Source organism: Balaenoptera musculus, chromosome 2 (assembly GCF_009873245.2).
Source record: "Balaenoptera musculus isolate JJ_BM4_2016_0621 chromosome 2, mBalMus1.pri.v3, whole genome shotgun sequence".
In the NCBI taxonomy this organism is placed as follows: Eukaryota; Metazoa; Chordata; class Mammalia; order Artiodactyla; family Balaenopteridae; genus Balaenoptera; species Balaenoptera musculus.
Window position 1 is genome coordinate 100,205,210 of NC_045786.1, and position 16,423 is coordinate 100,221,632.

Consider the following 16,423-nt stretch of genomic DNA (forward strand, 5'->3'; position numbering starts at 1 on the left):
CTTTAATGGCATAATTCTAGTCATAAAAGATAAAAATCTCAGCTTGCTTTACTTGGCTATTTTCTCCCTAAAAAGCACCTGCTCTCATAACTTTGACCCAATAAATCATGCCAAGAGCAGTCTACCTCAGAAATTTCTCCCCATTCCAACATTTACAATGGTAACTACAGATCTTTTCCTCCTCCAGTTTCTCTTTTCTAGTCATGGGGTTGTTTATAAGACACCACTGCTAATAGGACACAACTAAATATGCCATACAACTGCCCTTGACGACCAACATTCTTTCCAATCACAGCTGGCTGCTTCCCCAAATATGCTAAGGATATTCATAACTGTGTATCTTTATTAGAGATGTACCCTCACCCTATCTGCCTAAAAAACCCTCCTGCTTATTAATACCAAAGGCAGGTTCAAATACTGCCCTTTGTGAAACTACCTGGAGCTCTTTAAATTTTAACGGGGGAGCTTACAGCTCCCCAAAGGGCAACACAATTCATCTTTCTATGAGACAATCCTGTACAAAGCAGGACACATAGCAGCCCCTATTAAGTTCATAGCACTTTCTTTACTGTATAATATAGTGCATACCATATATGTGCCATATTTGATCTGCTTGTAGATTTACTTCATTCCTCTATTCATGGTGCACTAGCAATATTTACTTAATATATTTGTATGTGGAGTAATAACAGCACTCTGAAAAATCTCTAGTGGAACAACTTCACAGTTCAGTCACTTATACATTGTTGACATTATTATCCATATGCAACTTATGATAAGTTATGTATTATAAAGTCCTCAAAGACCACTGAACTAAAACCAGGGTCCTTTTGAACCAGATCTTTTGCTTACCAGGTATTTAACATGTCTCAGCTATCATACTATAGCCTATTATCAAATCTGACTAAGTAAGTGCTCCCAAGTTCTTTATAGAAGAATGACTGAGAAAGAATTACTCCACTGTCCATAACTGATATTTCTTTTATTCAAATTGAGACACAATTCGCATACCAAACCACAAAATAAACCCTTTGAATATGTACAACTCAGTGATTTTTAGTATTCTCACAAATTTCTGCTATCATCACCACTCTGTAATTCCAAAACATTTTCCCTGGGTGATCTTATAAGGGAAAGAAAAGCGGGACTACAACTGATAACAGAAAGTACATGCTTTTCCTAAAAATGGATATGTTTTTACACTTAAGAAAACACTGTAAATATTTGTGGCAGAAATCAGAAAACACTTATAAATCAAGCTTGATAAGAATATTGCCAGGTTAGCTGTGACAAACAATTTCATACGTGTTAGCCTATCGAAGAACTTTCAGATCTGCTTTTAGTATATTCCAATCCTCTTGTGTGAAAGATAAGATTTCTCAAAAACTATAGCTTTAAAAAAATTTTTTTATTGGAAAAGAGTTGATTTACAATGTTGTGTTACTTTCTGCTGTACAGCAAAGTGTATCAGTTATACATATATATATCTCCACTCTTTTTTAGACTCTTTTCCCATATAGGTCATTACAGAGTATCAAGTAGAGTTCCCTGTGCTATACCAAAAACTACAGCTTTAATGCCTGTTTATCTCCAACAATGTGCCAATTATTTTTATTACAACACTTTTGGCACAACAGCACAATGTGCCTTCTAATGATCAGTAATTTCAAAAATAAATGACTAAATATCAATGTGGAAAGAGAACTAAAATAAATAAAGAGAAATTAATTTAAGCATTTGAAAGAAAAACCACTCAAAGGAACTGCTTCACACAAGAAGTCCTCTAACAGGAACTACTCCAGCAACAATTTCCCTAGAAGCAACAAGATTCAACAGGACACAACTCGAACTGGATCTTTGTCAGCTTATAGGACTTATCAGACTTTCAACACCAATGAACAGTATGTTTTGTACTCAAGGGTAACTGATGCAACTCTCCTAGTTTTATACACAGACTCCCATGAATATTCACCCAACTTTAAGCCTTGTATTCCTACCAGAAAAAAAATGTGTTAACAAATCTTTGAGTAATTATAAACTATGCATGACAGTTTATAGCATATTTGAAAGAGGTGACAATGTATCTGAGTGACATTAACAACTCTATCTAAAGTGGTAGTTTCACATATGTTGGCAACTTATGTTAAACTCCTCTAAGAACCTCCAACATCTATTACATCAGGAATGGCCTTAAGAACAAATAAAAAGACAGGCCTAATTTACATAATTTATGAAAAAGGTAATTTGCATTAAGACTACAGAATCTAATCTGCTGTCTCCTCAGAAGACAGCATATTAAAATAGAAGTGACTCAGTTAAGTTTTAATATTTGATTATCCTCCAGTTTTAAAGGTAGAGTATTTATAATCTTTGGGACTTGATCACCAAATACCCAAGCAAAAATACAAATCACTCTAATTCTCCTAACATCATTAATCACCTACTCCCTGATATCTAAAATATATATATCTCCTTAAGAAACACCCAATGCCTTCATTCTTAAAGTTTCTGACAAAAGTCAGGCTAATGATGATTAAAGTGCATAATACCTTTATGAACTATTCTGGTCTCCTCTCCCACCTCCCCCATGTCAAAAAAGAGAAAAGAAAAGAAGAAAATAGTACTTGAATCTCAACTAGCCTCCAAATCTACCCCACTAGTTCACAGGGAATACAGGTGGCAGAGGAACATGCTAAACAACACAAAATACAACCTGCAAAATCTGTGGTCTAAAAAAATTTCCAGTCTGTGGAAAACTGATGAGATTATTTTAACTATTTTAATTATAAATGGTATTGTCGTTATGTTTATAAAAGCAGTCTTTATCTTTTACTGATATACTACTTTCTTATATATGTATATTTGAATTAAAAAGTTCCATAACACAGAGTAAACAAAAAAGTTGAAGTAACTACTAAACAGCATGTCTAGAAAACAAACAACAATCAGTCTTCATTTCACTATGAAGACTTCTGTCACATAAAGAACTCTAATTATGCTAGAGATGTTAGTTTTTGTGGACAGGAATGGTGGGGTGTCCATGATTCCCTTCATTTTGATATTATAGGAATAGTCATGCTCTAAAAAGATTGTGAATTCCTGACTGATTAAAAGCATAATAATATTTGAGGGTTATTTTATAATGCAATCTATCTTCCACGTTTCCTTTAGTCTTCGTAACAACTCTATTAGTAGGCATTATTATCTCCATTTTAGGGATAAGAAAACTGAGATGACATATATGACTCTGGTCATAACCTTTTCCACTAAGTGATTAAGTCTTTGGATTCCTCAATTATTCTTTTCTCTGCTCTGTATCAGCTGCCTCCCTAACATAACAATAGGTGGTAGAAATGTCAAATTTATGTCTTGAAATATTCATGTGAATTTCATGTTCTTCAGGGTATGACTAAGGACTAAAGTGACTAAGTAGACAGATTTAACCTCCATTTACATAACAGGAAGCAGAGCTTTCAGCACATCTCACAGCCAATTTCCCATATTCTTAAGAATCTAACAGTTGATTCAGGATGTTACTAACTGTATCTTAATCTTGTGAATAAAGTATCTTCAGGATGACTTCTGAGAGAAAACTATACCATTTTCCTGAGAAATTTTTCTATTCTTAAAATGTTCGTTTCCCCAACAGACCTCAGTATATATTTAAATGAGCTCTTTTCCAGCTACTATTTGGTTACTCCATCACTCATCAGAATTATTTTTCTACTGGTTGAGATTAGAATGGAAGGTCAAAGACATTCCTTTTCACTGACACTCTATAATATCAAGCAATACAGAGAATAACTAAAGGTATTCTCTTGCCTCTTGAAAAACTAAAAAGTGAGGCCAACAGTGGTGCTGTCACCAATTTTTAAGACCAAATAGCAGTGGTAAGAAATCTGAAGATACTTCTGCAAACATCTAAATGATTTCACTATTCTCTGCTGTCTTTTACTCAATTTTGAAATTCCTCACTTAAAAGAGCTTTTCCCAAACTTATTTAGAGTGGGATGATAAAGGGATGGTCAAAGTTTCACTGCCTCACCAAGACAACTGAAAGTAAAACTTTAGAGGACAATTCTCATGAAGGTAGAACTGTATACTGTTAAAATTTTCTATACACTCAAAGTCATACAGAACTTATCCCTATCCACACATCTACCAATTTTCTCATGACTTTTTCAAATACAAATGTTATTCTGCAGGCACAAGAAATCATAATCATTATTCCAACCTCCCTGCCTTTTAGAACTGTATCATCACCCCCAATCTACAATACAAAAACACTTCAACATTAACTCCTAAAGCAATCTATATTGTTAATTCATTATATATGCTTATTGCATCCTATTTCGTATTGGTTGGTTTGCTCAAAGGAGACTACTGGATTTTTAAGGTTAGGAATCATTTTTTATAGTTTTGCTGTAATCCCCTACAATGCAAAACCAAGGGGCCAGTATGCAATAGGGAAATAATGAAGAGAACATGATACTGCTAATTTAGTCCCATTTCATCATTAGGCAAGTCAGTCCTTACTTTTATGTGGCAAACAAATTAAAACATTTGCCCTGACAATATATATAAACTGATTCTTTGAAATCAACAGACACGTCACCTTAGCTAGTCTACCTCTGACGATTTTGGGGAAGGTATTTTTTCATTATGTTCTGGCAGAAAGAGAGGGTTTTATTTGAAAACATGTCTGTTATTCATTACTACAAAATGGAACATTTATTACTACGAAATAGAAAAATAAAATGGTTCTCACTAGACAGCTTCTTTCTGGAATAGACAAACATTTTAAACATACCTGTCATAATAATCCCGTTGAAAGTCATAGTCCAAGTCAAAAGAGGAGCTGAAAAATAAATACCAAAGAGGATTAATTTGGAACTGTTGATGTAAATTCACAACAGCAGATGGGAAAAAAAAACCCACGCTAAACCAACCCAACAAATAGATCAACAGATTAGCATGAACTAACGCCCAATCCTTAAACAACAGATCACTAAATTCCAATCACCTTAGGTCACTGGCCATTCAGTGGCCAAACTGCAAATTTAGGTGTAAGATGGCTAAAATGTCAACACACAACATAACAGCTAAAATAAGAACATGGAAAAATACAATAGTAAATTAAACATTCTTATGTCATCCTCCTTCCCTCTCTCCCTCCCCAGCTTCTTAGAAGCTAAATAACTCCTCTTGAAGGACTTTAATTTATGCTTTAAATACCAAACTACTCTTTAATAGTAAAAACCTCAGGGAATTCTAATAATTCTCTGGGAAATGGGGTAAAAGGAGGTATATTAACACAAAATTAATAAAGCATTACTTTCGCACATATAAAACATACTACAGTTAACCCTCCCCACATCCAGAAAACAGATAGAGAAGATGCCCACTGATGGACACAATGCAGTTATAAATAATAAAGTTCCGGACCTGAGTAGAGGGGACGGAGAAGGGTGTTCTGGTACTGACCCGTACATCTCCGCTGCAGATCGTTTCACACCTGCTTTTCCTCGGTTCACTTTTGGCTCTGCGGCCAGATTAATATCTGAAAAAACAAAAACAAAAACTTTAATGACACCTCCGTTGAGGGGTAGGGTGGGGTGGGGTGGTCCTCAAACTGCAGCTTTTTAAAGTGTACATGGCCATACACATCAACAAAGGTCAAAAGATGTACCTCATCTTTCCTTGTCATATAAAAAAGGCTCAAGAATTTTTTACAAGGTTTGGACTTAATCTTCCATTTCTTTGTCCTCTGTTCTGTACCAACAAAGCATTCATTATGCAAAACACATTAAGTTTGTCTCTGGTACCTTCTACCCTCAGCTCGCACACTTCAATGAGAAACTCTCATCATTCAGAGAGTGCTCACTCAGTTACTATCAAAGTAGAAAAGTATCAATGACCAACAGTTGCCTTTCCAGAAATGATTCTGTGCATTTAAAATAAGCACAAGGGCTTCCCTGGTGGTGCAGTGGTTAAGAATCCGCGTGCCAATGCAGGGGACACGGGTTCGAGCCCTGGTCTGGGAAGATCCCACATGCCGCAGAGCAGCTGGGCCCGTGAGCCACAATTACTGAGCCTGCGCGTCTGGAGCCTGTGCTCCGCAACAAGAGAGGCCGCGATAGTGAGAGGCCCGCGCACTGCGATGAAGAGTGGCCCCCACTTGCCACAACTGGAGAAAGCCCTCGCACAGAAACGAAGACCTAACACAGCCATAAATAAATAAATAAATAAATAAATTTTAAAAAAATAAATAAAATAAAATAAGCACAAATATTAGGAATGAGTAAATTACCTCAGAGATATAAATATATAGCAATTCATGAATTAATATGGTTGAAGTATGGCACCCTCAAAATTATCCCCAAAGGGGAATTTTTAATTCTCCTTACAAATAGGATAAGCTGAAAAGTTGCATATAAAATACTTAAGAAATACTGTGCAAGGCTGTCCTGGTGGAGCAGTGGTTAAGAATCTGCCTGCCAATGCAGGCGACACGGGTTCGAGCCCTGGTCCAGGAAGATCCCACATGCCGCGGAGCAACTAAGCCCGTGCGCCACAACTACTGAGCCTGTGCTCTAAAGCCCGCGCGCCTAGAGCCCGTGCTCTGCAACAAGAAAAGCCACCCAATGAGAAGCCCACGCTCCGCAATAAGGAGTAGCCCCTGCTCGTCGCAACTAGAGAAAAGTCCGTGCACAGCCACAAAGACCCAACGCAGCCAAAAATAAAAATAAATAAATATATTTACAAAGAAAAAACAAACAAAACTCTATTGGGAGAAACTATTTAAAAAAATAAAGAAATACCGTGCAAACAGCAAGATGCTTAAGTAAACAACCTTTACATGCATGCGTACACACACTCCAAGAAAAGGGAAAGACGCAAAAAAAAAAAAAAAATCCTAGTTTCCATATACAGCATAATTTTTAAAATACCTATGCCAGAGTGCCCAGCTGCTTACCATGCCACCCACTACCTACGAAAGAGTTCATGTTCTCCCTCGTATTTTAACAGAAGAGACCATTTGTCAAAAAACAATTAGCCAAAAGCTAGCCAGCTCTCCAAAACTCAGTTTAAATGACTAACTGAAAAACAGACATTTAAGTACACTACTTGCTAAACACCATTACATTTATGAATAATCTTCAGAGTTCTTGGATCACTAAACATTTCTAATTTTTAATATTTAATGTTTATAACAACCTTGCTTTTTATAAGTTTTGACTTTGGAATCCTAAGATTTTACAAAACTAAAGATAGAATTTTTACATCAATTTAAAAATTAATAACAAAATGAAACAGAACTAAACTATATATCAAGTTGATTATACAACCTTACAGAATAATTACTTCATGTGATTCTAAACTACAGTATAGTTGACTCTTGAGCTACATAGGGGTTGGGGCCCTGATCCTCTGCACAGTTGAAAATCTGCATATAACTTAACAGTTGGCCCTCCTTATCCGTGGTTTCGCACTGGGGGATTCAACCAACGTTCCTGTAATACTGTAATACATATTTATTAAAAAAAAAAAAATTCCACGTATAAGTGGATCTGCGCAGTGCAAACACATGTTGTTCAAAGGAAAACTGTACTAAGTCAATATCCAAAATAGAATATATAGTAATAAAATGAACCTCAAATCTAAAATAACATTTAGTAATCTTAATTTTGGTAAAAACACAGATATGACTGTTTGAAACTGCGGTACAAAGTGCACGTAAAAGCATACGTTTTGTTTTCTTAAAAAAGTAAGTGTCCCCTATTCTGCCCAAGATGCAATTAAAATTCAGTAACAAACACTCCTGGTATAACAGGGAGTGGGTTTCTAAATAACCCCCATTAAAAGGAGCCAACACTCTTATGAAAAAAGGACAAACCCCAGGACAGATCAAGAAATACACAGATGACCTGGAATATCTTGTGGTACCAGAAAGCAAGGAGGCAATGCAATATTAGAAGAGTAAGGTCTCAAGGACACAGGAACCAACTTGAAGGTTATCGATCCACTGGCCAAAGACGAAATATCCTGAACCCTAAAGAATGATTTGCAATGGACTGAACACATGTAATGCGATCTAAAGTTTAGAATATAAACTGTTTCTGAACAGAGCTCAGATCTCATTTCTCAAAATTTGAACATGCTAGATCACAGAGAACCCTACTGGAAGAACCAATATCTAAAACAACCTTTTACTGGGTGTAACATACTGAACTAGAAGCTTCTCATGAATCATCTCAATTAATCCTCTCAATTTATCTAATTTCTCTTGACAACCCCGAAGTATTATTACCTCAGGTAAGAACAGATAATAAACTGAGGTCCTATTACCTTCATTTTAACAAACGAGAAAAATTAAGGCTCAGCCAAACTATGTAGACTGCCCAACACATAGTTGTGAGGCCCCAACATAGAGCCTAGCAATCTGACTCTAGAACACATGACTAAGCTACACTGTCTTCACCCAGTCGACTGTGTGCAGTAAGACACAGCCATTTTAAGCAGCAATAGTACCTTATGAAATACCACTCCTATCTCCCCTACCTTACTCAAGACTGCCAACTAAGGGTTATCCAGTCTCTACTAACACAAAACGGCCTAATAACTAAAATCCTCTTGAGCCTATGAAACCTATAAACCCAACAGTTATATTAGGCTAATGTCAGTCATAACATCCAGAACACCTCAGACTGTTAAGTTTATGGAGAGGGAGACAAAGAGAAGACATGAACAGAAAAACTCTCAGATCTGAATTATATAATCAATGAAAAATTAATTCAACCCAGACCTTACCTAAAACCTGGCCAGCAATCATTCTGCCATCCTCTCCTGCCACAGCAGCCCGGGCATTTCTCTCATTAACATACTGAACGAAGGCAAAACCCTTATGAACAGAGCAACCCACGATTTTGCCATATTTCGAGAAGATTGCCTCCACATCAGATTTCTTGACCACAAGAGTATTGAGATTCCCAATGAATACACGAGAGTTCATGGAGCGAGGATCCGTCTTGTTGGTAACATTGCTGGCCATTGTCTTTGATGGTAAGGTGCCTCACAAAGCTGAAAAACTGAGAGAAAAAAAAGGCATTCAGGTGAAAAGATGTTAAAAACAAAACAATCCTTGATAAAAACTTGCTCTACTCTTATTTTGAACCACTGTGACTACCTACTACCTTACTTTGAACCACTTTCAGTCAACTGAAAAGGATCTCATAGCAGCAAGTATATTACTATTCAGAGACTAGAGCCCCCTGAATAAATCCTTATAGAAATTCAACCTCCTCTTCTGTAGTATATTCCTGCTAGACTATCCCTTGTGGGGTTGGGGGGGAATCCTCTTCACAGATTATTGGCAACACAATCTTCTTGGGCATTATTAATTCCAAGTGACCTCCCTCTGTTTTAAAGTCCTCAAGCAAATTAGAACCCCCTAAGCTCTCTACCACTGACTTCTTGTTTTTCACCTTCCCAGTCATGCTAACCTAACTATTTCTCGCCATCTATCATAACTCCACCTTCTTGCACATTGCTTTTACTAAAATGAGTCTCACTCATTCCCGCAGATACATAGAACTCCAAACTCTGCCCGCAAACTCTTCTTCAGCTAGATGAATGTGGACAACTGACACACTACCCTTCAAGTGTAATTAACTTTATTATACAAAGGCAATAAACAGAACCAATTCATTCACTCTGGAAATAATCTATTTCCAGGTACTTCAACTGATTTATAGTATGCCATAGATACCTTAGTTATCAATACCATCTTTTTTACAGAATGTAATGATTCTTAACTTTTTATGTGAAAATATAATACAAAATATAGCTGGGACATTTAATAATGCTGGATGGTGATGATGATAAAACTACCAGGTAGAACACTGCATGAATCAAAAAAGAACCAGGAGACGGGCTTCCCTGGTGGCACAGTGGTTAAGAATCCGCCTATCAATGCAGGGGACATGGGTTCGATCCCTGGTCCGGGAAGATCCCACATGCCGCGGAGCAACTAAGCCCGTGTGCCACAACTACTGAGCCTGCGCTCTAGAGTCCGTGAGCCACAACTACAGAGCCTGCATGCTGCGACTACTGAAGCCCGCGCGCCTAGAGCCCATGCTCCACAGCAAGAGAAGCCACCGCAATGAGAAGCCCGCGCGCACCGCAACGAAGAGTAGCCCCCGCTCGCCGCAACTAGGGAAAGCCCACGTGCAGCAACGAAGACCCAACGCAGCCAAAAATAAATAAATTAAAAAAAAAAAAAAAAAAAAAAAAAAGAACCAGGAGAACCAAGGAAGAGAATACAACTTTCCTCAGACTGTTTCAAAACAAAAATGATCTTCATGTATGTTACAGAGGCGCAATCCTGTTATTACATGGAGACTCATGATATCATTTTAAAGTGCAGATGTTTTGACATTCTTTAGCTTTTGTATCAGTCTACTGCTCCTTCCCACACCAAAGTTAAAAAGGGTTTAAGATGGACCCACCTTAGAGTAACATTCTTATTTCCCATTCATCCCTTTGAAAGGTACTGACAACAAATTAAACAACAAATTAAAAGATACCAGTGTCTAGTATCTCTTAACTTTCCAATCCTCAAGATAATCATAACAAACTAGTTTTCGTGGATTATGTAAAAATGTTTTATATATACATACATGTAAAAAAAAAGATGGTATAACATTTATGGTATATGACCACTACTATTCTGACCCTTAAAATACCTAGTCATTTCATAAGCATACTGATTTTAAAACTGTAAAGCTCCTATCCTTTCTGAAATTCAAGAAACAGCCTGTCTTTTACTTTGGCTTCTAAATTACATCTTTATAAACAGTTAATTTTTTGACTAAGCAGTAAAAATTTACCTCACAGTGGCTAGTGAGAATCACCAACAGCCTTTCAACTTAAGTGGGAGCACCAGAAAGTCTTAGAACACCGACAGGAATCAAAACAGAAACCTACTAAAAGGCCTAACTGGTTTCAAATACTTCTGGCTTGGCTCTTAAGGTTTGCTATTAAGTGGGGACTTAAGTCAGTTTTTAGCAAATGTTTTCCACAAACAATAAATATACCAATAGCAATTACAGGTAAAATCTCCCTTCTAAAAAAAATTTTTGTTTATTTATACTTGGCTCCGTTGGGTCTTTGTTGCTGCGCGCGGCTTCCTCTAGCTGCGACGAGCAGGGGCTACTCTTCGTTGCGGTGTGTGGGCTTCTCATTGCGGTGGCTTCTCTTGTTGTGGAGCATGGGCTCTAGGAACACAGGCTTCAGGAGTTGTGGCACGCGGGCTCTAGAGCGCAGCCTCAGGAGTTGTGGCACGCGGGCTCTAGAGCGCAGCCTCAGTAGTTGTGGCACACGGGCTTAGTTGCTCCGCGGCATGTGGGATCTTCCCGGACCAGGGCTTGAACCCGTGTCCCCTGCATTGGCAGGCGGATTCTTAACCACTGCGCCACCAGGGAAGCCCCCTCCCTGGGTTTTAATGAGAAGAATAACCGTGGGTAAAGCATGGACAGCATTTACAACAGAACCTGGTGTCAAAGCATCCCAATCAAAACTCCAAAATGCACGCTGCTAAGGGCAAGCCAACCGCTAACGCACACGGTTATCTATCACTGTGGGAGAAGCAAAGAGAAGCAACTGCGAGCCTAAAAGACCCAGAAATTGAAGAATACCAAAACACCCAGGTAGTATTTATTGGAAAGGAAAAGGGAACCAATGTCAGGAAAAGCAGTTCCAACAGGGAGAATTCTGCCTGCTCCAATAGTGGGTGAGTACAAGGTACTGCAGTTTAACGGTCTGAAGGTGCTAGAGCAGCTCAAGTCTCTATAAAACCTCAGTACCAACTCAGAAGCCCCATGTGCACCATTCCTTTCTCAAGCCCTTTCCTCCCCCTAAAACTCCTAACTTTACAGTAAAATCACTTCCTTCCTTTTGAAATAGTTCTATTACCTAAATGTATATCCCTGCATAGTACAGTTTTACCCATTAAAACAAATTTGATGTGTCTTTTAAGGCTCTTTTTATAAGTTCCCCTTTAACTTAAAATTTATCTGTTGAAGAATCCTGGGCATTTGTCCTGCAGTTTTTTCCAGAATTTCATACCCTCAGTACAATTCCACATATTCTTCTGTCCTTTGTATTTTCAGAAATTGGAGGCTGGGACCAAAGGCTTGATCAGACTCATGTGTAACACTTCTGTAAGATTATATATAGGTGGCATTATCTTTTTGTGATGTTAGTAATGCTAAAATTTTACCAGATCTCTCTAGGCATTACGGTCCCTCAAGCTTCTAATATATTACTTCGAAAGAACTTGGAAAATAGTTTATCAGTTCTTGCATCTTAGTAACAGTTTGCCTGTGTCCTTTATATTTGTCAGTTTCACTGGGTATAAAATCACTGAATAACATTTTCTTTCCTTAAATATTTTACTCCATTTACTTTGGAATGATTCTGTGACAGTCCAGAAGTGTAAACCTTGCTGGCAAAGTTGTATTTTTCTCAACCTGAGTAGAAACTGCAGGGTTTTTGCTTTATAGTAACTCATTAAGCTTTTTTTCTTTTTCTTTTTAAAGACTAACAGAAATGGAATAGATATAAATGAGTGTATCTGAGGCTGCCTCACGGGTCACAGAAGTTTACACTTTGGAGTCACCCTCGTAAGACAGGTCAATTCCTCCTAGCTTTTTAAAGATAGTATCAGTGAAGGAAGAAATGGGAGAAACTGTTCTGACTGGGTTATAACTCAGACCCAGAGGGTATAGTCTTAAAGAACTGTATCAGATTTTAAGTGTAAAAGCAAGTTGCAGAGAAAGGGGTCAGTTTTTGCTTTTTACTTTAATACAGAGCTGTAGCATTAGGTTGCACTGGGTTGGCCAAAAAGTTCGTTCGGTTTTTTCATAGGATGGTATGGAAAACGCCGAATGAACTTTTTGGCCAAGCCAACGTTCTACATGCATTTTTGTAAAAAAGATTTTTAACTCAGTATTCTAATTACCAGCAATTGCAGTCTTTAGAAAATTTACAGATTACTTTAAATGACACGAAAAATTACAATAAAATGTTTAAGCTAAAAAGCAGTATATTAATTGTACAATACCTAACAGGAGGCATATATACCTACCCACATAATAATTGTGTGCTTAGGAAACATAGGGCAGAAGTATTTAAAAATATTGTTCCATGGGTACTCTTGTGGTTAATCAACTGTTAACACCTTCAGAGTTTTTTTTATATTATCCAAATTTTCTACAATGAACATGTAAGTTTTTTGTTTTGTTTTTAGGAAAACATTTTAAAAGTCAAGCACCTAACTCCTAATCAGGAAATGCATTTGAGAGAAATAAAAAAGGGCTCGTCACATTAGTAACAACAATCCAGGTTCTTTAAACATTTATTTTTATAAAAACTTTCAAATGTTTTGAGAACATCAAATGTACTAATGTACACTAACAGTCTTAACAACACTGTTACATAATGAAGTAACGTTAATTCACATGAATTAGTTTGAACTTTAACAACCTATTCTACTATCTTCGTGAAGAATAATGTCTAGTTCACGGATCCAGAGTTTATAAATCACAACCTCTTCCACTTTTTGAAAATCAGATGTTTCTGGCACATCATAAACACTCAGCAATTTCTCTGAGTACTCTGGTCACATCCTGCAAAGGTTTTCTCAGCAAAATCATTAAGATAAATTCATTCTTTTAAAAACTCAATACTGAATACTACAGAAGAGCTAAGTAAATAAAAGTACATAGAATAAAAAAATACACAGAATCAGTTTCTTTCCTAAAATTGGTTTCAAAGAGTAAAACCAAAGGGGGAAAGATTTCTGAAATGATTATGGTTCCCTGGATACTCTGCGTCCTATTTAATTCAGCAGCAGAAATCATCAAGTGGATCTGGTTACCAGCAAAGCAGAATTCCACCACAGCACAGACAACAGAAAAAGATTGAGTATTTTCCTAGAGGCTATTGGGTGGTAGTACTCAAACCTCTAGCTCATGGATGCATGCATATATGTGTGTTTGCAGAATATTTTGTCTTCCCAGGTTCCTACTTCCACAATTTTTATCATCAAAGGATCACTAAGACTGGTGAGTAAAAGTCAAAACCAGGAATGTTGAGTTACTTTTATTGCTTTATTACACCAAAGGATCTATGTGTCCATTTGACCATGTTTTATGCTGAAGCAATAAAAGCAACAAGAGATTTTAGTGGCAGTGTGCAGGACAAGAATTATAGAAATGTATTTCTATTCCCACTTCTACCATCCCAGTCATATCCTAAAACAGAAAACACAAATAAAATCTTACATCTAATTGGAATGCAAGCAAACCTGTCAATTTTATTTCCAACTGTTCATTCTGAACCTGAGCTATTGTGCTCTCTGCCCTCTTAAGAGGCAAACCTAGCTTAGACTGTCAATCCAGTTTAAAATTTGGGAAATGTTTATAACAATTACTCCATTTCTCTTAAATTCACATTAAAGAGCAAGTAAATTCTACGGAGAAGAAATATGGCAAGGTGGGAAAGGCAGATTGCGCTGACAATCATGAGACATTAAGTTTCAAATGGTCCGGAAATGTAGGTTATGAAGGTCCTGGACATTGCTGGGAACTGGGCAAGAATCAATTCATAATTGGAAGCAAGCTTTCAACTCCCTCGCCTTTATGTACTGGGCACTGGAACTCCACCTTTAGTGGAAAGGGATTGAAGGGATGGACGATAAATACTTGACAAAGCAGTGCCACTCATTCAGACTGTATTCAGTATCATATGTAGGCTTATTTCCGGGGGGGGGGGGGGGAACACACAACAGAAAGTAAACCCGCCACAAGATATTTCTACTGAGCTTTTCAGTCAGTCCTCTACCTATTTGCCCTATTCAATAGGCTACTCACATTATACTTACTCATATCACATTATCCATTGGACCAGAAAAAAAGAAATTTAAAGATGGCATCAATACAGCTTATCAAATGTCAGATCATACTAACTAGAGAACAAGGGAAATAACTTACCTCAGACTAGGAAATTCAAAACTCTACCTTAGAATTTTATCACTATCCCTTAAAACCTAAAATAGCCTCTACATTCAATTTAAATTAGATGCAACTGCCATATGCCTAATATGCTATTTCCCATCTTTCTTTGAAGCCTTTTAAAGACAAAGTGTCACCAGATGGCAGCAATGAGTTGGCAAATTTTTAAGATGATGGCAATCTTGAGTCCAAAGACTTCCTATTTCACAGTTTTCCACAATTTCTTATCAAGAGTTTCTCAGTACCTTTTGGATACTATAAATAAATCTCTCTGCCTACTTAGAGCAGCATCTCCTGGTCTAAATTATTTTCCTTTAACACACTTAAGATCCTATTTTACCCCTTTAGGACCCTTGTCCCTGTTCCACGCTACTTTCCTGTTACTGTATCTCTTCCCCACCCCAACCCTGTTCTCTGCTTCCTATGTGTCTTTACTGCATTCATCAACTATTTCCCTCTGGCGTCTTCAGAGGGCAACAATAAACTGCCCAAGTCTGCAAAAAGTTGGCCAGTGTACAGTGGGCCCTCTATATCGGCAGATTCTGCATTAGTAGATCCCAACCAACCATGGATCAAAAATATTCAGGGGAAAAAAATTCTATAAAGTTCCTAAATGCAAAACTTGAATTTGCTGCACACCATTTTTGTATTTCTAACTATTTACATTACACTACGGTATTATAGGTAATTATAATATTATATTTAGTATTATAAGTAATCTAGAAATTGTTTAAAGTATATGAGAGATTGTGTATAGGTTATATGCAAACATTACACCATTTTATATAAGGGACTTCAGCATCCCCAGATTTTGGTATCTGCCAGGGTCCCAATCCCCCTTGGATACCAAGGGACTATAATCTGCTTCATCCCCGAAGCTAATTATTCATCAAAACATAGACATGATCTCAAGGTAAAGACTATCACACAGAGACTACTAAAAACAGTACATGGTGGTATTTTCAGGCCACAAGAACACCAAAGTTGGCCATTTTAGATAAACTATGCTAACTGCTATGGTCTAAGAATATTCACGATAAAAATTAGGGGGAAATGCATAATTCAATAAATGGTACCTGAGTGTGTATATATATATACACACATATATATGTATAACTGAATCACTTAGCTGTATACCTGAAACTAATACAACATTGTAAATCAACTATACTTCAATTAAAAAAATAAATTAAAAAAAGAACAGATTATAAAATATAAGTGAAAAATAAATAAATAAATGGTGACTCACAGCCATCTAAAAACAAAAATTGGGGACCGATCTCATTCTATACACAAAAACATTAACAGATCAAAATCTAAATGTAAAAATTACACATGCAACTGTCAAA

General features: G+C 37.0%; 1 protein-coding gene across 17 annotated transcripts in view; it reads right to left on the reverse strand.

Annotated features, from left to right (window-relative positions):
- Nucleotides 1-16,423, reverse strand: part of HNRNPC (heterogeneous nuclear ribonucleoprotein C) — a 46,240-nt gene that overhangs the window by 11,810 nt on the left and 18,007 nt on the right. For 9 of the 17 annotated variants that reach the window (XM_036844803.1, XM_036844795.1, XM_036844801.1 and 6 more), the window contains 3 exons: nucleotides 8,812-9,089; nucleotides 5,446-5,560; nucleotides 4,811-4,858 (listed from right to left, as the gene is read on the reverse strand). In XM_036844803.1, coding sequence (XP_036700698.1) covers nucleotides 4,811-4,858; nucleotides 5,446-5,560; nucleotides 8,812-9,052 — 404 coding nt within the window. In that variant the 5' untranslated portion in view covers nucleotides 9,053-9,089. The remainder of the gene's footprint in view (nucleotides 1-4,810; nucleotides 4,859-5,445; nucleotides 5,561-8,811; nucleotides 9,090-16,423) is intronic. The other 8 variants (XM_036844806.1, XM_036844810.1, XM_036844804.1 and 5 more) reach the window with 1 other exon arrangement.